The sequence below is a fragment of the Anopheles merus genome, unplaced genomic scaffold (genome assembly GCF_017562075.2).
Source record: "Anopheles merus strain MAF unplaced genomic scaffold, AmerM5.1 LNR4000537, whole genome shotgun sequence".
NCBI classification, from domain to species: Eukaryota; Metazoa; Arthropoda; class Insecta; order Diptera; family Culicidae; genus Anopheles; species Anopheles merus.
Genome location: NW_024428117.1, coordinates 1 through 24,611, shown reverse-complemented (window position 1 = coordinate 24,611; position 24,611 = coordinate 1). Strand labels below are relative to the sequence as shown.

The window sequence follows — 24,611 nt, the reverse complement described above, 5'->3', positions numbered from 1 at the left end:
CCGGATCCGTTGATTCATCGCCGGCTCTGGAGACATTGATTCGCCGCCGGCTCCGGAGCTGTTGATGTGGATCCGACTCTGGAGCCGTGGGTGCCATTGGTGCGCTCCAAAACACCCATTCCTATTTGGCAGTACAGGCGGTTCCGGAGATACACGGTTAATGGGGACCGAAAACGGCCGCAAAATACCGCGTAAGTCGAATCTCGTGGCTTCCAGCTAAAATATCACTAATTTTCCTGTAATTTTGCAAGTAGGGGGCGTTTTTAGTCACTTTATGAATTATTTGATATGGTTCTGACTGAATATAACAGTTTTAAACCATTTGAAATTGTTTTTAACATTCGATCAAAACGGGAATTATTTGGCAATTTACAATTGATGTGTCAAATTAGTATAATTTGCTCAAAGAATTGTCAAATTTAGAAAACCGCGTATCTCCGAATCCGCGTACAAGAGGTACCGTGTATCTCGGGGACCGCCTGTAACACTATGACAAAAGTATGAATGTGTGTGTTAACTTTCAGCCAATTATATTTCGTTTGCCTGTAGTGGTTGGTATCATTTTACAAGAGGTGATTTCAGTGTTAATTTGAATATATTGTTACACAACAAGCAATAAAATTTAACTGTACACAATTGTAATACAACATTTGAAAGAAAAGAAAAAGACATAAACATCCTCTCAAAACATGCGGCAAGGCCGGATGGGGTGTTGGAGTTACAGCACATTTTTGATTGAAAAAAATATTGATAGGAGTTTTAAAATTCTAATTGTGTAACAATATGTTATAAAACATTATTGTGATCCTATAAGACAATTTTCATTCAAATCTAACTAGTAATACAAAAGATATACGCCATATAATTGTTTGTAGAATCAAATTTTTGTCATTTTCGAAGATCTGAACCTTGTACAGAGCCACCTGAAGAATGATCTTTTTGATAGAGCATTTAAATATTCCTTATCATGTAAATTATATGTCGCAGAATTTTGTTTTCTCATGAAAAATGCAAAGTTAAAACACAATTTTGTTCGTTAAAATCATACTTCGTTTAATCTTTATTAGCTTTACCACTGTTAGGTTTAAATATCATTTGGCTATTGCCGTTTTGTGATTTTTGTATTTTAATGTTGATAATCTGTGTCGCCTGATAATCCCATGCAGTTGAACCTATTGCTGTAGTGCATTATACTCTCCGTGCGTTTACTTACGATTACGGGGCATGTGGTTTACCATATTCCATATACTGGCTGCCGATCCGTACTGCATCATTATCCAGTTGAAGCAATCGGACGCAAATAGTCTTACCATCACCATCCATATAATCCAAATAATGTGGTTTGCTAAAACGTTATTATTTTAAACACTTTTTTGTTTAGCATTTAAAGGAGCACGTATAGAGTGTTTATAATTCAAGATTTAATTTTTTAGACATTGAGAGCATGAATGGATGCCATAAGAAAACAATACAGTCAGTATACGTTTGGAGGAAGACAAAACAGAAAGATGGAAGGATCTTTTTACCCAGTCTAAATCCTCTAGTGCTAAGCTGTGAATGAGGGAGTATACAGCTAAGGACATTCCAGAGGTTATGACATATAGAGAGAGAAAGAGTTATGAAATAAGGTTAAATGCTACAGGAAGGTAAAACACGTGTTAATTGAGAAAAAAAATCTGATTTTGGGTTACCGAATTTTTGCAACTTCCATTTCCAACGTCGATCCAACCTCGGATAAGGGTATTCCTAATGCCTTTTCCCCGCTCTAATGCTGGCTCAACCTCAGCAGACGCGTCCAAAGGTAGAATCATATCGTTCCACTCGCAACAGATACCAACAGTACCTGCCGAAACCTGGGTACGACGATCCAGTGATCAATCCTCATACGATCAATCCTACTATCCATATCCCTCGTCGTCCAGCGATGGGAAAACAGTTTGGTAAGACTTTATGTGTTTGTGTGAACGTCGGTGAGAATGATCAGCATTGTACCACTATTCCAGACCAAACACCTCCTTTATCCAACGATGATCCCACGAATCCGACCAATCCTAATTACAGTGCAAAGCAATGTGACATCCACAGCATCCACACGATTACTCCTGTGTTTCAAAATACATCCATTCCATTCCTTCCTGTGCATTTCCAGTCCCTCGGTGTCCAGAATTCCTCAACTCTAATGTACAACCACAGCAGCGGTGCCATTTTTCGTTATCCAATACAACGAAACAATTGCTCCAGGCAACGGTCCCGCAACTTAAGGACCGTAAAATAGATTAACCTCCACTTGTAGTGCCGTGATGTGCAAGCTGATACAGTAATACTCTGACAAGTTGCTCGCCATTTCGTTCGTATCTGCTCAATTCAACGAACTGTGCCAAAACAATACTCTCCACGAAATATCTTTTTGCTTCTTTCAGCCACCAGTAGGTCATTCACCGTTGTGACACAGTCAGAGACTGATAACCAGCCAACAATAGCATTTGACCAGAGTAAAAAATGGGCAAATGACTCAAACAACTTCAACATAGCTTCACAGAGGAAACATGTCCTGCAACAACAACAAAAAAAAAAAAAAGAAAAACCAATTGATATTGTTCGAGTCGTGGCAGCTTGTCGTAGAGAGAGAATGATTTGTAAAGAAAAAAATCTTTCATCATATCTCACAATAGTGAGATCATAGCGTCTCACTGTGTTTACGACACCTGTATCCCGAAGGTGGCCTACGTAAGAGGGGGTGTGTTTCAAGGTATCTGGCGACAACAGCACAAAACGATACGACTCCCGTCGTTATCGTGGATTTAACGCGCCATTCCTCATTTCACATTTTCATCCTCTGCTGAGCTCTCTTTCGCTCTTTTAATCTTTTCAAACTCATCACAATATATCAATCCTCTAGACCCTGTCAGGAAAAAGAACAAAATAGTAATGTTTAGTTTCATTCTGGCAGCAATTAAGCATAATGGATCTTTTCTTAGCTTATTGGATTTTAATCGTTTTTGGCTATTGATCGGGGGAAAAGAAGATAAATGCCGTCGCTTTTTTACCATAGCTACTATCTGCTTTACCGACCGAACATTGCCACATACATAATTTTTTCCTGATGGATAAAATATAACACAATCAATCCTCACCAGCACCCTTAACTATTGTAATATGGTGGACGACGATGCTAGCCTTACTTTTGAATGTGAACGTTCATCTGAATAGATTTTGGTGCGCAGTAGTGGGGAGGGGGGGGGGGGAGGGGAGGCTCGGAAAAATAGTTATTACACGCACTAAAATATTTCCACATACATACATACACAAACACACGTACAATATTGCCTTTAGAATGGTGCACACAAGGTTGCGTGCTAATGGTCATTACGATTTCCCTGATTATTTTTTTACCATGCTTACGTTCCTAGGCAGAGTTGTATTTTCCTTGCTTGAAGGAATTTTGCTTCTGCATCCTATCATATGCGGACATGCGCTGTCTTGTTTTTAAATGTACTGGATTATTGCTTACTATGGGTACTGTGTGTTCGGCATTTAAGAAGCAACTGAAATTATTTCCCTTTAGCCTAAAAACCTGCCAAAAGATCTAACCGATCGCAGTTACCGACAAACAAATGCATTTAAACACTACTGATTGTGATAGCAAACTGTCACACGTGAAACTATAAATCCTAGAATGCACACTACCGGAAGAGTCCAGAGGTTGTCGCATTAAACAAAACACGAACTGTATGTTAGACTAAAAAAAAGCAGAAAAATGGCCAATCACTCTCCCGCCAGAAAGACCGATCTCTTTCCCTCTCTCTCTTTTTGTGTGGCGGTACTGTGTGTTCATTTACGTAAAACTGAAGATAGAAGTAGATTTAGCGTTTAAATTACTTTAGTCATCTTCGGAACATAACCGCACCATTCACCTGGTTCAATTGTACGAGCGTGAACGGGATCGGGAAACGCTCCGTTGTACCGGTGAGTAAGTTGGCGAACCTCTACGTCGGCGGGGTGAGTAGGATCTGCAGAAGAATGATTTTGAAAGGGAATTATTTTCTAGTACGCCTTTGGAAATGCAACACAATTCATTACACATACCTATCCCGATAGTCACGCTTACCGGAATCGTCGTTTCCGGAATCTTCACGTACATGAATGTAGGCAACTTCGCCCTACGAGACACGGTTTGAGATAGAATATTAAAAAAAATAGGAATCGGAATGGAATTAGCTCGTTCGTAGGTGCTACTCTCTCTTTCTCTCTCTCCCTCTCTCTCACTAGCTTTCTTACTAACCTCGTGTGAGCGAAACCGGGAATCGTCAAGTTTCTTTATCGCGTACTTCATGTCTTCATGACGCAGGAACTCCACCACTCCCGTGCCATCCTTGTAAACATCGGCAAAGCACACATCGCCGGCCTCACGCATATGATCCTTCAGATCCTGCCACGAGCCAGACGATGGTAATCCGGTCACCATCACCCGGAACTGTGACCTACGGGCCGGTGGTCCCCGGTTGTTACGATCACCACCCCTACTGTTACGGTCGCTGTTCCCTTGGCGGCTGCCGCGGTAGCTACCGGGACCACCACCCCGTGGGAACTCTACCCGTAATCGGTACCCATCGTAGTCATATCCATCGCGAGCTTTCACCGCATCGTCAGCATCACTGCAATCAAAAGGGATCATTGTTTTTAGTTCTTCCTACCGCTTGGACCGAATTTACGGGACGAAAGTTTACCGTGCATCCTCAAACTCGACAAAAGCAAATGGCGGACCACGGCGGTTTTTCAGATCAACGAATGTCACTTTGCCAAATTTGTGGAACAGATCCTGAATATCCTTGGTTCTGATGTCTGGCGGCAGATTACCGACATAGATTCGGCACTCGTTGCGTCCGTGAGACATTTTTTTTGCGATTTCGTAGATTTTTACAGCAGAGATCGGGGAAGATGCACAGCTTTTCTGTTTCCACAAATGAACGCTACACGATTTGGCAGCTCGCGCTTGACATATGGCGCCGCAAAAGAAGATGGATGAAATGTTCGTTCAATTCCCAATGATCAAAAAACATCCATTCCATTCCAGCAAAGTGTATGAAGACCAGATGGTCTCGTCCTATACAAATTGACAACTAATTTCAGAATCAAAAAAAGCTCCTTTTGACAGAATGGGTGAAATGAATTTCCATAGGAACCGTTCGCTTTGTTCTTAGCAACACATACGTAGTACACATTGGTGTCCTCATCGACGGCATTATTTTGATCCAAAAATGGGTTTTAATTAGTTCAGATTTGGTTTAGTTTACAATAAGAAATATTTTGAGTGCTTTTTTAAGGTATTTCAGTGCAAATAACGTAGATTCTAAGATTGTTTGTGTATTAGGCAAGTCGTCAGAAAGCTTGTTTGGGGAAATGTTTTCACCCATGCTATCAAAAAGTGACTTTCAACTTTTGATATAAAAAAACAGGCTATAAGACCACCTGATCTTCATATACTTTGGTTGAACCTATCCATGTTATTGGAGTAACCGGGGGTGATCGATTTCTGATGATCCCGGATAAACGAAGATCCATTGTACTTCCCCAAGTGACATTTGCTCGAAATTGTTTTTCCATATCTGCTCGATTAGTACTCGATACGCCTGAAACTATAAATTTGTGTGTGATCAAGTGTATTGAAAGCGCTAAGATTTGGTGAGTTCGTAAATTAGACTTTCTTCTATCGATGGACGATGCCGTCGAGCTCATTTTACATTTGTAGCTTGGATTTTTTATGAAAAACAAAATCAAATTTTGTGTGACTTTTTTTTGTAAAAAATTGATATTATTTAAGTATAAAATGGCCTAGTATAACGGTACGAAACATCATTTCCGATCGAATCTAGAATAAAGTAACGAAAAAGCCGCATCACAGTTGATTTTAAAGGACTTTTTCTAAATTCCCTTAAACTGGTGCAGTTTAAGGGAAGTTTAAGGCTCCAGTTTAAGGGGATTTGCTCGAATTCCCGATTTTTCGTGCTTCAAAATGTCAATTGTGTCCGCTCCATGTCGATTATACGTCAGATGCATATGAGTAGTCATTTCTCACGAATGGATTATGTTATTTGGGAATACAGTTGCGTTTGAAGTTTTCGTTAAAATTTTGACAACTCACTTTGGCACCTCCGTTTGTTCAATAGGCGAGAAAAAAAGGCGACGACGGACGGTGCGAATGAAGCAGTGCTAGCGCGTTTGTGTTTTCCAATCGGTGAAAAACTCCCCGTTTTTCGTTTATTATTTCCTACCAGCTCTGTTACCGATTTGTGCTTTCACCTTGTGGTCCGTCGTCGCGGCGAAGTGATTCTGTGATAATATATACGTCTAGTTTGTTGTGCGCTTGATGCGTTTGGGATGCGAATGCTGTCTGTGTTCCCCCGGCAATAGTGAGTAACTTCACTCTGTTCCCATTATCGTGTGACACCACCACGGTCATGTTGTAGGCGAAGAGAACGAGCAGGCAGACGACACAATACGGCCACCAATTAGTCCGTTTGGCACAGTTTTCTCCAGTGTATGCTTCCGGCTGCTTCTCGGGGTAGCATCCGTAGTGTTCCGGTTCAGGTCCAGAAGGCGTTTTATGTGTGTTGTTTTACTAGCTATCGTTTCGATAAGGCAGCTCCGCCCGTACGCGAGTGTGGGGTGAAAATTCCGAATGGGCAATAAGTGGTGCATCCCGCAATAGAAATCGCTCCACACATATGATCGTGACCCGTGGAAAAAGCGCGGCGGCCCACATAAAGTGTTATTTTTATTTTTCGCGTTAGGGTTCGGGGAGCTGTTTCTCCTTTGTACCCTGGTGGTGTGATTGTGTTGTATGTAAAAGAGCTTTAAAAATATTAGTTTGCACGTTTAAATGGTTGCAAGTAAATGAGTGGAAGGATGTCGAAAAGCAAAACAGCGCATCCAAAAATCGACAGCGATCGTGTAGAAATTAAATCGAAGGTAAGTCTAAGGAATTTGTAATCGCCTTTGCAGCATTACATTAATTACACGTACACACATATACACACACACATACACACAAACGCACTTTTCTTTCCTCCCAATGCTCATTTCTGCAGTTTGATGCTGAATTCCGACGATGGTCCGTAAAACGTTCCGAGCAGCATTCCTTCGAAGAGTTTCAGTCGCTAATCGAGCGGCTACATAAGCTGGACCGCTCCCAGCTACTCGTTTCCTACATCGATCCGCGGGATAACGATTTGCTACCGATCAACAATGACGACAACTTTGGTAGAGCGCTCACAACGGCTCGGCCCTTGCTGCGCGTGATAATACAGAAGAAAGGTAAGGGGATGAGGTGAAGGGAAGACAACTCAGTAAGATTGGATGTTCATAAAAAGGATGGGTTTTGTTCAGAAAACAAATCGCCCTACCGTGTGCATGTGTGCGTGGGGTAGCTATCGCAATAACACTTGACGGATAAGAACGCCCTTTGCTGGAACGCTGATGGCTAGAACAACAGTTAGCGCGACACGAATGATTCATACATCGGTATCGCCATTGATATACCGCGAGTAACGCTAGCGAGCAAAGTCGGCGCTGCTACTCCGCTTACGGCAAGTGCACCGTTAGCGTTAGCATATAATGGATAATGAAGCTGGTTGATTGATTCGATGCAACAGGCAACGCGAAGAGCGGGAAAGGAAAGATGGAATGATTATCGGTATCGCACGATTCGATGTGCACCATCTGTGTGCCCACACACATACACAACCGACCCAGCCCCGCTATCGATCGAGGTCAGGCTGAGATCGTAAATCGAAATGGTTCGTGCGTTTCGAAAATAAGGCTCCTTCCAACAACGGGCAGTCTGCTATGATTGATGCAGCTACTATTATTTTTCTTAATTAGTTTTGCCCCACCTAGAGAGCTGTAGTCATCAACAGTTGTAGTGCTGAGTTATCGGCAATCATTCCTTTGTTTCCTGCATGCACAGCATAATTTTGTTAACAGCATTATGTGTCGCTTTTTTCTTATATAAAAAAAAGAAATCCTTCATTCAAATTGGTATTACATTTGGACAGCAAAAGTACTTCAATCCCTTGCAAACCAATTAGTCAATCCTTTACTTGTCTTTGTAAATAGGTGACAGCATCGAAGAGCGAACGGGTTACGGTACCATTCGGCCCCGAAATCTCATCAGCAGCATTCTTGGACAAACTCCCGTTAAACCGAAGGGTTTGGCGATATCTAATCCGCACGATTTTCGACAGGTTTGTAATGCTCACTTCATCTGGCCCATAGTTCCATGCATAGGAAAAGCTAACCTAACGTATTCATATATCCTCCAGGTATCTGCTATCATCGATGTAGACATCGTTCCGGATACATGCCGACGTGTCCGTCTGCTGAAGCATGGTAGTGAAAAGCCGTTGGGATTTTACATTCGGTATGTGACTTAAACCATTAATAAATATATTTGGATGTAGAGCAATTCGTGACGTGATCATTTCTTTGCACCATCTTCCCCAGCGATGGCACATCGGTGCGTGTAACGGCTAATGGGTTGGAAAAGCTGCCCGGTATCTTTATCTCTCGACTCGTGCCCGGTGGTCTGGCCGAAAGTACAGGCCTGCTGGCGGTGAACGACGAGGTGCTGGAGGTAAACGGTATCGAGGTGCTGGGCAAAACACTGGATCAAGTGACGGACATGATGGTAGCGAACAGCTCGAACCTCATCATTACGGTCAAGCCCGCCAACCAGCGTACCCTAGCACCGCCCCGTCGCGGATCGTTCTCGCGCAATAGTCAGCTATCCGGTGGATCGCACCAGTCGCAACATACCACGGGTTCGGACGAGAACGATCAGGACGATCAGGATGAGGTGGTGGATCTGATCGAAGCAGTCACGCTAGAGGAGAGCAATCTCATCTCTCAGAAGGATGGTGTGTTGCATTTGTAATAAGAAGTCACAACGATCCGTGTACGGTAACAGCAACTATTGCGATAATTATCCCCAAATTTGGCGCTTTCAAACGCGTGTTATTAATTGTCAGAAACGGAGGCCAGCAGCATTATTGGTTGTATTGCCCTATTCGTGAAGATTGCATTTTTTTTGGGTTCGTCAGAGCCTGACACTGTGCAACACGGTCACTTTGACGAACGTACAACTACTACAGAAAGTGCCTGGCAGTTACTTCCAACACGGAAGTCAATTCCTTTTGTTGGAATATTATTGAACGGTTGAGGAACATTCATACAACAGAGAAAAACTCACATAAATCGTTACTTAATGCAACCTAAAAGACATTCTATTGAAACGACACACACACATTCCAGTCCTAAATCTAAAGTAAACGTACAGTTTTATATCTACACGCAAGGAAGGCCAGCAAGTCTGGAAAATGTGAATCTTTGGATCCGTTGTGATAGAGGTGTAAAAGAACAACCGCATGAAGAAACAAATTTTAACAGTATATTCAAAGTTATAGTATTCAAACCGTGCCTTTCTGTGTCGCCAGCAGAAAAAAAAAACGATTCTTGGATTAAGAAAGAGGAGAACCGATAGAGGAAGCTCGAAAGTGGAGCGGGATCAGGAATAAACAAACAAGCACATTACGAGAGCTTACAACTCAATCAAAAAAGCAATTTTGCTTTAAGGCAGCAATGTGTACTTCAACATCAAACTCTAAGACTTAACAGAAAGACAGTACTTATATGAACGAGAAATGCAGCAAGAGAAACATACAGAATGGTGTGAGGATAAGAGATGAACCATTGATAGAACATTTTCGATCGTTTGTTGACGAATGCGCAAAACAAAAACAACAAAACAACAAAACATTTTGTTCAGACAGGGTAATTGATCTTTAAACAGCAACGTTAACGGAAGCAATTATACAGCAGATTTAAAACGCTTGTCCTTACGCAGTGGTGGCCGAGGGTAGGGTAAATAAACGCAAAAACAAAACCGATTACAGCAGAGACAGCTACCGCGCACACAAGCCGGACGACCTTATTATCTAAATACCAAATACTTAAGAAGGCTGGAAAGTTATACTTAAAATACTTTGGAAACGTGCATGCGAAAAAAAACGTTGATGCATACATACAAACTTGACAGTCAAAACAAAAAAAAAAGTCTTTTTTCTACAAAATGAAGAGCTCTGAACGATAACGGTAACAGGAAGGCGACGGGTTACGGCTAGCGAATGAAAATTTGGAAAAGTCACGTACCCGGTAAGGGACGAACAAGTAAACACACGTATGGAATGCAAATTTGGAGATAAACCCAGATAGCCGTTGACAGTTGATAAACGATAAAGGGCGTGCAGAAAGCAAAGGTGTGGTGCAAAACTTAATATAGCCGTTATTACATTTTTATCTACCCAGCACGGTGGACAGACCGGGGGGCACGTTCAACTCGACTGTACCAAGCAATTATTTTCGCTGCTTTAGCGCCACCCCATCCTTCTGTTCTGCAACATAGCTCACGTCCTCTTTTCCTCTTTTCTATATGTATGTGAACATTATTACACAGTATTTTTTTTGTTTGTTATTATTCGCCTAGTTGTAGCATAAATAGATAGTTGTGGTAGAGTCAGAGCGAGAAAGAGAAAAAGAGAGAGAAGGAGAGAGATAGAAAGAACGTGCAACACAAAATAAACACCACTTTTTCGGTATTAAACACTAGCATCGCCCAACTGGTTGCGACCTATACTCAGTAGCATAACTTAAATATACACCACATTCCAATTGGTTCACTAGACTACCGCGTCATGTCACAGTTTCTATCACGTGATGGGCATGTATGATGTAGAGAACAACAAAAAAATAAAAACAAACCCCAATTGCCTTAGAAACGAGAAGCGTCCACTGTCGTTTAAAAAGGAAGTAAAGCTAGGACCACACACAATTTATTCATTCCGATACGTTTCAACTCACACACACACATTCCGTATACATCCGTAGATAGAGAACGTTAGGGATTAAAAAGATAAATCCTGTTTACAAAGACAAAAATATTATAAACTTTTTATGGATGAAAATGAAAAATGTGCGTTATTTTTTCTCTCTTTAAACTATCAGATTTCGGACACCCATTCGAACATTATAGAAGCATAGCAAAGATTGGAATCTTAACAGTAAGTATATTTTTCCGATGTAATTGTATTGGATTGTATTGGGTACATTATGGAGTTCTTCATTGTTAGATTTTAAAGGGGTTTTTTTTCCTGTTGGCCATGGTCTGATTCAATCCAGGCTATATTTTTCCCCCGATTGAAGGTCAAGGATCTGAAAAAGGTTAGTAAATGGTATGGTTAAATGCTTGCAGTCGTTCAAACCCAACACACAGCTGCGGGACACTTACCTCTTTCTCCTTGTCTTGGATTTCCATCAGCAAGCTGTCAAGCTTGTCCTGCAAACGCTGGCGTAGCGTTTGATTCTCGATGGTGCGAATTTCCTGCTCCTTTTGATTACGTTGGGTCTTCAGGTCGCTTATCTGGCGCTGCAGCTCATAGACGCGGGCGTTGTTGTTCGTGCTGGCAGTAGCACTATTGGCATTGCTGTTCTGACTGTTGCCAAAACCACCGTGCGGCATGTCATTCGAATCGTTGTCGGAATCCAAACGCGAACTATTATCTCCCTGGAAGAATGACATCGATTTCGATCCGCCCGCACTGCTCGCCCCTGTGTCAGGTCGCCGGGCCGCCCTGTATCCGCTACTGGAACCGGCTCCACTGAACATGCTCTTGTTGAACTCCAGTGCCGGGTTCCTGTCGCGCTCCTGTTGCGTTCCCTGGTAGGAGCAGGAATCCGACAGCCGGCTGTCTTCGGCCTCCGCCGACAGGCGGCTTGTTTCGTCCAGATCGATGTTTTTGTTGATCGGATTATCCTCCTCGTCCGAGTCGGACACTTCCTCGCCGAAGATGTCATGCTCGCCCACGTCCTTGTTGTGGTCTCCCTTTTTCGTGTTTTTCGAGGGGCTCTTGTGCGGTGCCCCTGACTCGTTACCCGAACCCGGCGACGGTTTGTTCGGATCCTCGTCCTCGGTGATCAGTTCCCACTTCACGTTGACCGCCTCATTGTCGACGCGCAGCAAACGCTTCACTTCTTTCTCGATTTCCGGTGCTTCGATGTACTTTTTCTTGAGCGTCTTGCGAAAACGACGCTTGCGTATGTTTTTGCACGGTGGCGTCACGCCGTGCGGCCACAGGAACTTCTTGTCTACCTTGTTCGGGTCTTTCTTTTTATTCTTGTTGGGGGATTCCTCTTCAGCCGATTGCTGTTCGGGTTCCTCCTTGCAAATCATCTAAAACAGAATCATAGTGAGAGTGTAACGGGCTCATTCAATCATTACCCAAACAAATAGGCGCTTACCATCTGACATATGTCCGCTGTTTTGTAGAAATTTTTCGAGTCGATCGTTTTTAACGATTCAATGATCGTAGGAAGATCGACTACCTTCGCGTGAAGCAACCAATGGTCGAATCGAACCTCGCCATAGCGCAGCTCATTTTCCAGCCGAATGAAGAGCCGATCCTTCAGGTTGTTGGCTCCGCTTTGTATCGCTTCGCGCAACGCCGCAGCAGGTTCCTGTAATGGTACAAAAAAAGTCAATAATACGTGTGTTTATGGAATAACTGTGCCGTTAATCACTTTCGGCATTCGCATGATGATCTGCGTTTCCAGTTCCGCTCCATCGTCCTTTTTGCTATCCTGTTTTACGGGTTTATCGGGCATTTTTCTGAGCTTGCTTCTGCGATGGTGAGCTCTCTTGAAACACTCCGGCTGGTACAGTTTTATTTACACAACTGAGGATGATGGTTGACAAACGTCAAAAATGTTGAAGGAGATACGCATGAGTAGTCGCGTGGATGCCAACGCACTTGAATGACCGTTGCAATATATCCCATTCTACAGTGTAACCCTGAAGGATAAAGTTGTGATTAACCCTAGTGACGATTTTGGCGAAAAGAAAACCAAAAACAGATACCAAGTGCAAGATAGGGGATAGAGACTGGAAAAAGGGAAATAAAGAAGAAAAGAAATTCTAACTGAGGAAAATAAATAAACACAAAAAAGACGGTGGGAAGTAAGGTGGGATGGGGGTCCAGGACCCGAGAGGGGGTATTCCCCTCAATAACTTTTTTGGCCTACTAGAAGACCAAAGCCTTCCATTAGCCGGTCTCATGATACAGTCGTCAACACGTACGCCTTAACAACATGCCCGTCATGGGTTCAAGCCCCAAATAGACCGTGCCGCCATACGTAGGACTGACTATCCTGCTATGGGGGGAAATCAATAAGTCACTGAAAGCCAACCCCACAAGTGGGTTGGCAGGCCTTGACCGGCATCGGTTGTTGAGCCAAACAAGAAGAAGAAGAAGACCAAAGCGAGCCCAGAAGGAAAATAGGGAAAAATCCGAGAAGACTAGCACTAACCAATGACACAGAAGAAGTAGAGGTCTTCATGCTGATGGAAACAGTCTCAAAAACACAAGACCTAAGCCGGATAAACCGTTCCTAGCAGCAAAAGTGATGTATAACGCAATTGGCACAAAAGCACTATCGGTGAACAAATTGAAAGACGGAAAACTACTCATCAAAGTAGCGAATCAGAAACAAGCTAACAAACTGGCAACAATAAAAAAATCTCTGATGGAAGAAACGAAACCACGGTAAAAACCTACGAACACCCCACCATGAACTTAAGTAAGGGAGTGATCCGATGCCCAGACATTGAATATCTCACAGAGGAAGAACTGCTTGAGGGACTAAAAGAACAAAAAGTAGTAGAAGTAGTCATAATGAAAAGGAAAACTGAACAAACACTAAAAAACACCCGAACGGCAATCATAACCTTCAAAACGGGAAAGGTACCACGTGTAGTGGATTTCGGTCTTTACCCTGTAAAGGTGGAACTCTACGTTCCCAGGCCTATGCGATGCATAACGTGCATGAAACTGGGTCACACAAAAAAATGGTGCCAAAAAGAAAAAACTATGCGCGAACTGTAGTGAAATTGATCACAAAGACCAATGCAAAAAAACACAATGCGTGCCATGCGGGGAAGCCCACCACACTCTAAACAGGAACTGCCCGGTATTCGTTGACGAAATGGAGATCAGCAGAATAAAAACAGAGAATAAGGTAACGTATGGGGAAGCAAGACGTATTCGGAGACGCCAATGTCCTGGTATCCCAAGAGTCTACAATACAGAAACATCATACGCACAAAAAACAAAATCTCCTACGAATGAAACAAACACTACCACAACAGAAAAAGTGAGTACAAAAATCCAAACTCTGACAAAAAATAACACAAATAACACAGAAATCCGGGCAACTCACACCACAGAAAAAACCACACCTAAAGAAAACAAAACCTACAACACAAAAATACAAAATACCAACTAACCTAACGAACAGACAAACACCGTTAACGAAACATACACACCAACAAAATACACAGAAGACTCAAGAATCCATCGTTGTAGATGGAATAAACGTACACTCTTAAAAAATTTTGCCGAATCTCGGTTAATTTTTGCCGAGATCTGCACAACTGAGATCTCGGCAAAGATCTCGGTTAAATTTCTGTTGCCGACATCTCGGTTAATGTCATTTTGTTTTGACGTTTATTCGATATTCGGTTAAAGCAAATCGAGATTTCGGCTAAAGCAAATCGAGATATCGGCCAAATATAAAAAACATTTTATTTTTATTTTAGTGATTTTATTTGCGTATCAAATGGGTTTTTTTATGTGATGGAAAGCGTTGGGACAGGCGCCGATTCAACCGCCGGATGGGGCACAGCGTTTGGATGTGGTACCTGTACAGGAAAATGAGCCGGACAAGGAGCGGGCACTGGTACAGGCACGGTTCTGTAAAGCGGGCAGAGTGAAACAAGTCTGAGTGAACCCTTTTTAGATTTCATGTGATCGAGTGTTGATACTTACCTCGTGTAGGTGACCGGAAATGAATCCTGGATTCTGAACGGTCTGGCAAAGGTTGAACCAACCGGATTAGCTTCCACATCTGATCCTTAAATAGGGACTGCTCCGAGCGACGCTCTGAAGAGCACCGGTTGCGTGCGCTGATGGAGTTTCCTAGCCCCAACCCTGCTTCATACCTGTGCTCGATCGCACGCTACTGATTCTCGTTTTTTTTCACGCTGAGAGACTCTTTTTCACTTTTTTTTTACATTTTTTATTTTACATCAATTTCTTCACACTCACTCCGAAAGGTTTTCGTTTCATTAGCACGAAATTAACAGAATGGCGAATGACAGATAGAATACCGAGCCTCGGCTAATCCAAGTAGTAAAGCTGAATTCTCGGTTATTTTGACGGATTATCTCGGTGACAGCAGTGTTAACGTATGTGCTCGGCATGTTGTGTTGCCGAGTTTCGGTTCAAATTTTTATTTAACTGATATTTCAGTTTTAAATGGTACTGATTTTCGGCTACTGGGTTTTTTCAACTGACATATCAGCAAGAATCGAAAGAGCCGACGGATTTCGGCAGTTTTTTTAACCGAGGTCGTGAAATATTTTTAAGTGTGTAACACCACAAAACCCCCACAATGATTGTGGAGGAATACATCATAATGAACGCACAAGCAGGAAACACACCTGAATTCAATAATTACCAAATCATACCTAAAAACGACTAACCCATCCAACACCCAATAATTATCCTATTAACATTCACACTGCTACAAGGGAATGTACAAGGATTAAAAAATAACAAAGAAGAAATCAGAGAATTACTGATAAAAAAAAACATAGATATAGCCTGTCTCCAAGAGACATGGTGGATAAAAAAACATCTGAAACACTAAAAATCCAACACTACCAAGTGATCCCCGATAACAGGGAAGACGGCTATGGAGGAGTGGTGATACTAATACGTAACGGTATCACAGGGTTTCGAATCATATAAGGGAATAGTTCAATCGCTTAGGGGAATGTTGCAAATCGGTAGGGGAATGTTGCATGCAAGCTGTGGATGTTTGCAATCACTTACCCGGCGCTCTAGCACCAATCGAACACGACATCGAACATGAAAAATGTATGAGATTTGACATGTTTGTCTTGGTTGTTTGTTTGTATCTGACAGTGCACCTGCATATGATTATAAGGGTTTGTTCGAGTCGGATGTCGTGTTCGATTGGTGCCAGAGCGCAGCCTTAGGGGAGTTTTGCAATCGATTAGGGGAATGTTGCAATCGTACTGTGGAGCTGTCATCAGACTGTGGGTGCCGGTGTAAAAAGCTACGAATTGGTACCGATGATGTTTTTTTTATAAAACATCGTTTGGAGTTGTTTTCGTGTGGGATTCTGCTGTACATATGATAAACTAAATAAATCCTGCTGCAGAGCCATAATTAAACATGATAAGTTAGTAAGATTGACGAAAATATTTTAAGGTATTTACAGCGGTACCCACAGTCTGATGACAGCTCCACAGTACGCTTGCAACATTCCCCTAATCGATTGCAAAACTCCCCTAAGTGATTGCAAATATCCACAGCTTGCATGCAATATTCCCCTACCGATTTGCAACATTCCCCTACAATGACTAAATCACTACAATGATACGAAAGGTAACAACCTACTAAACATGATAAACGATACTAACTTTACTGTGATTCATAACAACGAACATTCATTTATGAACCCTAACCCTAATAAAACAAACACGGCTATCGACCTGACAATCACAAAAATAACAGTGGCACCAAATATAAAAAGAACGGTATCAGACATACAAATTGGCAACAGTGGACACAGAATAATCTACACACAAATAAACACATTTAAATCCCCTCCATACCAAAGATTTATATATAATAGGAAAAAAATAGATAAGGAAATCACCCTACTACTGGGCAACGAAAGAACGGACATAAAACAGCATTACCAAAGATATTAAAAGGATAATCTTAAGTAATAGAAGTAAACCCACCTTAGAACCTAAGTCATGGTGGTCAGAAGAAATTAAAATGGCGTGGGAAAAAAATTAAGAAACTTAAGAAACCTAGCCAAAACAAAAAGAATAGAAGACAAACTGGAAATAATTAACACGCAAACAAGGATGGAGGATCTCTGGGACCTCATGGGATGCTTCAAAGTGAAACCCAGGAAAGAAAATAATATAGAAAAAGACAAAAAAATGGCAAACGAGTTTTTAAACATACACTTTGGACCAACAAACAAAAAAAATACAATACGAACCCCTCACTTCATCAGTAACAAATCCTACTGGACAAAATAAATGGGATAACATACTCAAATCCAAAAAAAACTCATCCCCAGGCATAGACAAAATATCATACAACACACTAAAAATACTAAACAACAATAACTCAACCGCAATCATAAACGACATCAACAGAATGTACCAAACAGGAAAAATAGAAAAAAAAACTAAAAAAAGTAAAAATAATCGCCATCGAAAAACCTGGAAAAGACCATACCCTAGCTGAAAATTACAGACCTATAGCCTTACTCCCAATCATAACAAAAGTTGCAAACACAGCCGTACTACACAACCTAAACTATGTTATTGAAAAATATGACCAATTACCCAACACAACCTTTGGATTTAGAAAAAATCGTGCCACAACATCCGCTGTTGATTGGATTGTTAACACAATCAAGTACAACTTGAGGAAAAAAATGCACACTGGAGTGATTTTTATTGATGTGAAAAACGCCTACAACAGTGTGAAAGTTGATATCCTCGAAGAGATCCTCACCAGAAAAATGATATCCAGAGAAGATATCAGATGGATTGTAGGATTCCTAAACAACAGATCGGTCGAAATCACATCTGAAGAGAAAAAGATCAGTAGGAGAATATCCATGGGACTCCCACAAGGTGACGTCCTTTCTCCCTTATTATTTAATATATACAAGTAACTGCCATAGCTTAAATCAAAATAAGACTAAACTAATACAATATGCAGATGATTTTGCTATTATAGAAAGCGGAATCACTGCCTCAGCAACAATAACAAAACTCCAACGAACCCTAAACACACTGCAAGTAACACTCAATAGCCTCAACCTAAAAATAAACATAGCAAAAACCAAGATAATGCAATTTCCCCAAAAAACAACAAGAAGCAACATAAAAATAGAAGACACCTACATACAACAAGTAACATCCCACTGATTTCTAGGCATAGACATTGACAACAACCTAAAATTCCACTCACATATCGATAAGCAAACCCTAATAGCACAACAAAAACTAAACTTCATTAAAGCAGTTGGCAATAGATCTAGACACATCAACCCAGAAAAAAACTATCCAACAACATCGGTCCCTAATAAGAGGAAGTTTGGAATACGGAATATCACTCAGTAGTAACGCCAACAAAAAAAAAAAAAAAAAAACAAACAAACTAAACACTTTACTAAACCAATCACTCAGAAAAATCACTGGCTGCTCAAAGACCACCCCCTGAACACACACTCCACGCAATAGCGGCAGAAACTCCATTCCACATAAGAACCACATATTTAATAGAAAAACAACTCGCCAAAGCAATAGCACATACAACATTCAACACAAAAAATCTAAGAAACCACCAAAACACGCCACGCAGGAATTTTACCACCCAAGAAAAAACATACATCTTAAACAGAAACATATACGACAAAATAGCCCACTACGAATTTAATAACTCAAAAAATAGGCAATTCCAAACCACTATCAACCCGACCATCACATCCATTAACGACAAAAAAAAACAAAGACACAACTATGCTAAGACAAAAAAGCCTAGAAATCATTAACAAACAACAGGGCACAAAAATATACACAGATGGGAGCAAAAAAGAAAACCTCTGTGGGATAGGTATATATGTAGAGATTAACCAGAGAGAAATCATCACGGTATCAAAAAAAAATAGAACTCCCAGTATCAATCTGCACTACTGAACTATACGCAATAGACACAGCCTTACAAATAAGTAAAGCAATAAGTAAAAATTTAAAAAAAACTGCACAATATACACAGACAGCAAAGCGGCATGTATGATTTTAGAGACCGCCAGAGAAGAACTATATGTAGATGAAATAATAAATAGGATATTATTTAACCTAGAACTAATACAATGCAAAATTCAATGGATCCCGAGTCACGTGGGTATAATCGGCATTGAAAAAGCCGACAAACTAGCCAAGGAGGGTACAACACAACATGACACAATAAAGAACAAAATCAGATTAAGTGACGCCATATCAACATTTAATACAAAAGCCCAAAATGAAGCAAATGATTGGTACACAACAATGAGCTCAACAAAAGGAAAAAAATTCTTTAGGTACCAAACTACCCTAAACAAGAAAATGTGGCACTACAAGTTAAAAATACCTCCAAGAGACATAAAGACACTAAACAGACTTATTGCAGGACACGACTACAGCAACTATTGGCTAAACAAAATAAAACTAATAGATAACGGCACATGCAACACATGCCACGAACCGGACACCGGAAAACACAGAGTATTTAAATGCCTAAAATACTCTGCAGAAAGAAATATCAATAAAAAAATTAATGAACCAAATTTCATCGCAGCATAGGAAAAAAAGATACAAAAACCTTAAGGTTAATTATAGACTTTGTAAAGAATAACAGAAATCCTTCTAAAAAAAAATCAGATAATCCGGTTTTTTTTCTACTGAGCTTGATCAGATCGAAATGTCTATGGCATTCAATCTGTCGAACCTGGGAACAGGAAGCTCCATTTCCTCAATCACAACATATAAAAAAATCAAAAATAAAACTACAAAGAAAAAAGGATATATGGCCTAAGTAGCCGGTCCTAAGCAAGTTTGAGGTTGGAAAAAAATAAAAAAAATTCCATACGCGGATTAGTATGATGAAGGCCCAGGAAGCTGGATTCTCATACCGAACCGGGTAACAACCTCCCACAGCAGAGAAGAAGAAGAGTTGCAATATATTCATTTGAATGGAATATTACGGGATGCTTTAGTTTCATGTGTTGCAACATTGGTATAATAAACTGATCCCCTATTTAAAATTTTGCTGATTGATCAACTGATACCAACATTAACGGTAAATATGTAAAACTGATAAATATCAGGTAGTTATGTTTATGAATAAATAACACAAAAATCACAGTACGGTGGAATGTAGAAATAACTGTGATTTGGTTTGAAAATAGCTTGCGTTAATTGAAAACAGCCAACATTATTATAATTATTTTAAAATATTATAAATTATCCATTATGACGTAAACAAAATTGATGTAAAACCAATGTAGGGCAAAGGGACACCGGACTACAGTCAAGATGATTTGACGTTTTAATCGAAATTTCGGAATATTTTTCCATCGTCTAGAATTTGAAAAAAAAAAATCCCAAATATGATAAAATAATTTCCATTGTTTTCCATTAGTCTTCCAAGTATGCAGACCGATCCGTTGCATTCTGCTTTCGATCGGCTATTTGGAGCCGAATTGTAAAGCACGCTTTCTTAACACGCTTGCTTGCGTTAGCCCAAGTTTGTAGGCACATAAGCGTAGTACGAGCTTGTCCCCAATCCCCGGTCCCAAGGGATGGTAACAGCGCTGGGACGCTTTCAAGGAACGTACCAACGCGATGAAATCTTCCTGCAGATACGGAGTCCTGGGGTGACTCCATTGTCGCTGATTACCCTATCATCACGTGCCAAATTTCGGCTTGGCAAGCGCCGCCACAGTTCCAATTCAGCTTTCCCTAACGCTTCGTAAGCTTTAAGGAAAGCGTCGTCCATGTGTCGGTCAAACCTTTCTCTTGATGCAGCCGAATTCGATCGGCAGGGTTCGATCGACGCTGTTTTGTGTCTTGTGTATCCGCCGAATAGTTCATCGGCACCCGAGCCTAATAATAGTACCTGTAAAAGTATAGTGTGTAAAGAATCAAAATTGATTTTATAGCTCAGTATCATCTTACCGGCTAGTGCTCGTGTACGGTTCGCCACCTTTCACTCCAACACCCTTTGAAGCAAACCAAAGGGCAGCACCCAACGATTCATCCAACACATTTCGCAACGGGAACACGAGATTAGAAATCGTTTTCCTTGTTCATTTAACTCGTGCCGAGAGATGTTATCTCTACAAAATTCCATTTTCTTTTAAAAGAATGGGAAAAATGACTTATTATTAACAACTATTAGGCTATTAAGTTTTAAGTTAGCATTACCGATTGGGTTTAATGCGTTGCAGTTCCTCTAGCGTAGATAGTCCGGTCAATCTATCCGGCACGTTCCAATCAATTGTGAGCGTTGTACATTTGCGCGGTTCACCTTTTCAAAGGCCACATTCAACAGCTCGATCGGAACGGGTTCGGGTACAAATTCATCCGCTAACAGTGCTAGGATCGTGCAATCGATTCCACCTGAAAACAAAATTCCCACCTTTGGATGCGCACATGGCGATTGACTTGCTACGCACAGCTTGCAAAACGGTGTGGTGTTTGTAATACGCTCCTGGATTGATTTACGCAGAATGGAAAGTAGTTGATTGCACGTACTGTTAACAGCAGCGCACTTTAACAGTGTTTCGAAAGGGCCTTCTTCCGGCGGTGATGCATCGGCAGCAGTCAGCAGTTGGTGGAAATTGAAATTTTGCTAAAAGTGTAAGCTATTTTTTTAAAATTCTGTAACACTAATTAAACTACATATGCATAATTTACCTGTACAGTACTTTGTTGTTGCGGGATTACAAGCTCATTTTTTAATTGAATTGTTAGTGCATTACCAAACATCTGCTCTATCTGCGTACAATCGTCGTCTGTCCATGGCAGCAGGGTGACGCAGCTGGGCTCATTCATTCGCTTCAAATCGATAAAGTAAAGCCCATTTGGGGGTAGTTCGTGCACGACGTGGAAGCAAAAGGTCCTGCGTGAACAGAACCAATTTCATAGTGATTGTAAAATAGTAGCAGTAAATATTTTAAAATATTCTTACCTCCAACGCTTGAGATAAAAAATATCTCCACTATCTGCAACAAGTCCAAGAAGCAACGAGTTTCGACCGATCGCATCACGCGCAAAATAAATTCGGTTTTCGCGCTTCTTAGAAAAACTATACTAAATGGACCGCGCCAGCTGACCAACAGTTTCAAAACAGCGTTTCGTCAGCACATCGTTCAATGCCGTGGAGAAGCCAACGTGTGTCACTCTCTTGCATATCTTCCCTGGTCTGGAAAATGTCGCCATTGAAGATGAGCACCGTTTCATCTGTATCAATGGGCTGGGGACATAACGATACGCCCTGGTGCCACAGCACGGATCCATAAAAGAGCACTCTTGATTCGTACCACAGGATAGCATCGTGATTGGGGCACGATTCTTGAGACGGTCCCTGCACGTTTCCAGCTGTAATGACAAAGTCTCATTAAAATTTGTTCTTTTTAATTTCAAATATAAAACACTTACTGCCAGTTCCCGTCTGAAGTATTGTTGTTAGCACAAAGGTAGCAAAATATTCCGCACATGTGTGAAAACCCGAGAAAAACGAGGTGATTCGTGTTCCGCCCGCTCCAAACTGTTTACAAACATCGTGCCGCGGCATTTCGTCGAATCGATCAACACCACCAGACAGCTGGGAAGGATTGTCGACGAAACGTAAAGCATGGCATGGTTGTACAGACCACCCTGTAGCTGTCAAATTGAAAACCGCATTTGTTTGTGAAGCAAGGTCCCACGTGAAACCGGGAAGTCGGGAATTAAAAGTAGCAAAATTTAAGCACTTTTCGCATTAAAATGGTGAAGAAAAAGATTGACAACCGTATCCGGGTGATGATTGAGAATGGTGTAAAGTGGGCCATCGAACGATGTTTGTCATTGTGGGCAACAAGGCGCGTGATCAGGTGCCGATACTGTACGACATCCTGACCAAAGCATCGGTTAAAGCACGGCCGACGGTCTGTGGTGCTACAAAAATAAAGATGAAGCTATTCGAAGTAAGTTGTAGTTACGCACAAAACTCGAGTGTCGTACGCTTTTATCAAAATAATCATTTTGCGGTGCTTTCTTTTCAGCCATGGCAAGAAGCGAGCGAAAAAGATACAGTCCGGCAAGATTGATATCAACGAATCGGACCTGTTCGATGCGTTCCGGGTGGCGACGACGATTCATGGCAGGCCGATACTACAAGGATACGCATACCATCCTCGGCAAAACGTACGGCGTGTGCGTGCTGCAAGATTTTGAAGCCCTGACGCCCAACCTGATGGCCCGGACCGTGGAAACGGTCGAGGGAGGTGGGCTGATTATTTTGCTGCTGAAAACGATTTCTTCTCTCAAACAGCTGTACACGATGAGCATGGACGTGCACAAACGCTACCGGACGGAGGCACACCAGAACGTGACGTGTCGGTTCAACGAGCGGCTTCTCTCTCGCTGGCGACTGTTCGCGTGCTTGCTGGTGAATGACGACTTAACTGTGCTGCCGCTGTCCTCCCGTACCGCGGACGTGAAGCCGATTGACGTTGCATCGATCGAAAATGTTCAGAGCGAACAGCTGGCGGAGCTGAAGGAAAGTCTGGCGGATGCGCCACCAGCCGGAACGTTGGTGAACCTGTGCCGAACGTACGATCAGGCGAAGGCGGTGGCACAGTTTATCGATGCGCTGGCAGAGAAGCAGCTGAAACCGCCCACCTCGCTGACCGCCGGCCGTGGTCGTGGTAAATCGGCGGCCATGGGGCTTGCATTGCCGGATCGATTGCGTTCGGATACGTAAACGTGTAGTCGTAACGTCGCCATCGCCCGAAAATTTGATCACTCTGTTCGAGTCATACTGAAAGGGTTCGATGTGCTGGAGTACCAGGAGCATACGGATATATACATCATCGTTCGACGAATCCTAACTTTAACAAGGCTATTATTCGCATCAACATAACGCGCAATAATCGTCAAACGATTCAATACATTTCGCCGACCGATGCGCATCTGCTGAATGCTGCCGATTTGCTGATCATCGACGAAGCGGCAGCCATTCCGCTGCCAATGGTAAGAGCAATGCTGGGACCGTACCTGGTCTTTATGGCTTCTACCATCAACGGGTACGAGGGAACGGGACGCTCGCTTAGCTTGAAGCTACTGTCGCAACTGCAGAAGGAAACGAATGCACCACTTCCGGTAAGCACAAACGAAGGAGTTTACTGTTGGGATTTGTTTCGTTTACCGTAGTCTCTCCTCCCACAGATCAAGCTGGAGGAATCAATCCGTTACAGCCCAGGTGATCCCGTAGAATCATGGTTGACATCGCTGCTCTGCCTCGACGCAACGATGTACAGAACATGAATTCGGGTTGTCCACCGCCGGACGAGTGTCAGCTGTACTACGTGGATAGAGATGCAACTGTTTTCTACCACAAAGCAGCGGGAACGTTTCCTTCAGCCGCATTGTTTCCATCTGCGTATCGTCGCACTACAAAAACAGCCCGAACGATTTGCAGATGATGAGCGATGCACCCGCCCATCATCTGTTCTGTTTGTAGGTCCGATCGTGAAGAAAAAATCAGCTGCCCGAAATTCTGGTCGTAATACAGGGTGCCTGGAGGGAGAAATTTCCTCCACAACGCTAGCCAACTCGCTGGTACGCGGCATGAAAG

General features: G+C 42.0%; 3 protein-coding genes and 2 pseudogenes across 6 annotated transcripts; 2 read left to right on the top strand and 3 right to left on the bottom strand.

Annotated features, from left to right (window-relative positions):
- Positions 1-1,026: 1,026 nt before the first annotated feature.
- LOC121602618 (serine/arginine-rich splicing factor 1A-like) lies at positions 1,027-5,054 on the bottom strand. Of its 4 annotated transcripts, none has more exons than XM_041931374.1 (5): positions 4,728-5,054; positions 4,283-4,655; positions 4,087-4,160; positions 3,915-4,010; positions 1,027-2,902 (listed from the first exon to the last, which is right to left on the bottom strand). In XM_041931374.1, exons 1-4 carry the CDS (start codon positions 4,892-4,894, stop codon positions 3,920-3,922), a joined length of 705 nt encoding a protein of 234 aa, XP_041787308.1. In that variant the 5' UTR covers positions 4,895-5,054; the 3' UTR covers positions 1,027-2,902; positions 3,915-3,919. The 4 variants fall into 4 exon arrangements, with proteins under 4 accessions (XP_041787308.1, XP_041787306.1, XP_041787307.1 ...); XM_041931372.1 differs by having other exon boundaries at positions 3,880-4,010; positions 4,728-5,053; XM_041931373.1 differs by lacking the exon at positions 1,027-2,902 and adding an exon at positions 2,927-3,845.
- A 1,121-nt stretch (positions 5,055-6,175) lies between these two features.
- Positions 6,176-10,099, top strand: LOC121602617 (partitioning defective 6 homolog beta-like). Its single transcript, XM_041931370.1, has 5 exons — positions 6,176-6,969; positions 7,089-7,314; positions 8,116-8,243; positions 8,322-8,419; positions 8,503-10,099. The coding sequence occupies exons 1-5, from the start codon at positions 6,895-6,897 to the stop codon at positions 8,930-8,932; spliced, it is 957 nt and encodes a 318-aa protein (XP_041787304.1). The 5' UTR covers positions 6,176-6,894; the 3' UTR covers positions 8,933-10,099.
- A 1,022-nt stretch (positions 10,100-11,121) lies between these two features.
- On the bottom strand, positions 11,122-12,785 carry LOC121602616 (transcription initiation factor TFIID subunit 7-like). Its single transcript, XM_041931369.1, has 4 exons — positions 12,631-12,785; positions 12,352-12,567; positions 11,342-12,283; positions 11,122-11,265 (listed from the first exon to the last, which is right to left on the bottom strand). Exons 1-4 carry the CDS (start codon positions 12,712-12,714, stop codon positions 11,224-11,226), a joined length of 1,284 nt encoding a protein of 427 aa, XP_041787303.1. The 5' UTR covers positions 12,715-12,785; the 3' UTR covers positions 11,122-11,223.
- Positions 12,786-20,407: 7,622 nt separating this feature from the next.
- Positions 20,408-21,870, bottom strand: LOC121602609 (annotated as a pseudogene).
- Positions 21,871-22,644: 774 nt separating this feature from the next.
- LOC121602619 lies at positions 22,645-24,607 on the top strand (annotated as a pseudogene).
- The last annotated feature ends 4 nt before the right edge of the window (positions 24,608-24,611 follow it).

Coding starts and splice junctions, on each gene's coding strand:
- LOC121602618 (XM_041931374.1), bottom strand. CDS start 4,894: ATGTCTCACGGACGCAACGAGTGCCGAATCTATGTCGGTAATCTGCCG. Junction 4,656..4,727: donor GTCGAGTTTGAGGATGCACG/GTAAACTTTCGT, acceptor TTTTGATTGCAG/TGATGCTGACGATGCGGTGA. Junction 4,011..4,086: donor AAGCGTGACTATCGGGATAG/GTATGTGTAATG, acceptor ATTCTTCTGCAG/ATCCTACTCACCCCGCCGAC.
- LOC121602617 (XM_041931370.1), top strand. CDS start 6,895: ATGAGTGGAAGGATGTCGAAAAGCAAAACAGCGCATCCAAAAATCGAC. Junction 8,244..8,321: donor ATCCGCACGATTTTCGACAG/GTTTGTAATGCT, acceptor TATATCCTCCAG/GTATCTGCTATCATCGATGT. Junction 8,420..8,502: donor CCGTTGGGATTTTACATTCG/GTATGTGACTTA, acceptor CATCTTCCCCAG/CGATGGCACATCGGTGCGTG.
- LOC121602616 (XM_041931369.1), bottom strand. CDS start 12,714: ATGCCCGATAAACCCGTAAAACAGGATAGCAAAAAGGACGATGGAGCG. Junction 12,568..12,630: donor TCATCATGCGAATGCCGAAA/GTGATTAACGGC, acceptor GTACCATTACAG/GAACCTGCTGCGGCGTTGCG. Junction 12,284..12,351: donor CAGCGGACATATGTCAGATG/GTAAGCGCCTAT, acceptor ATTCTGTTTTAG/ATGATTTGCAAGGAGGAACC.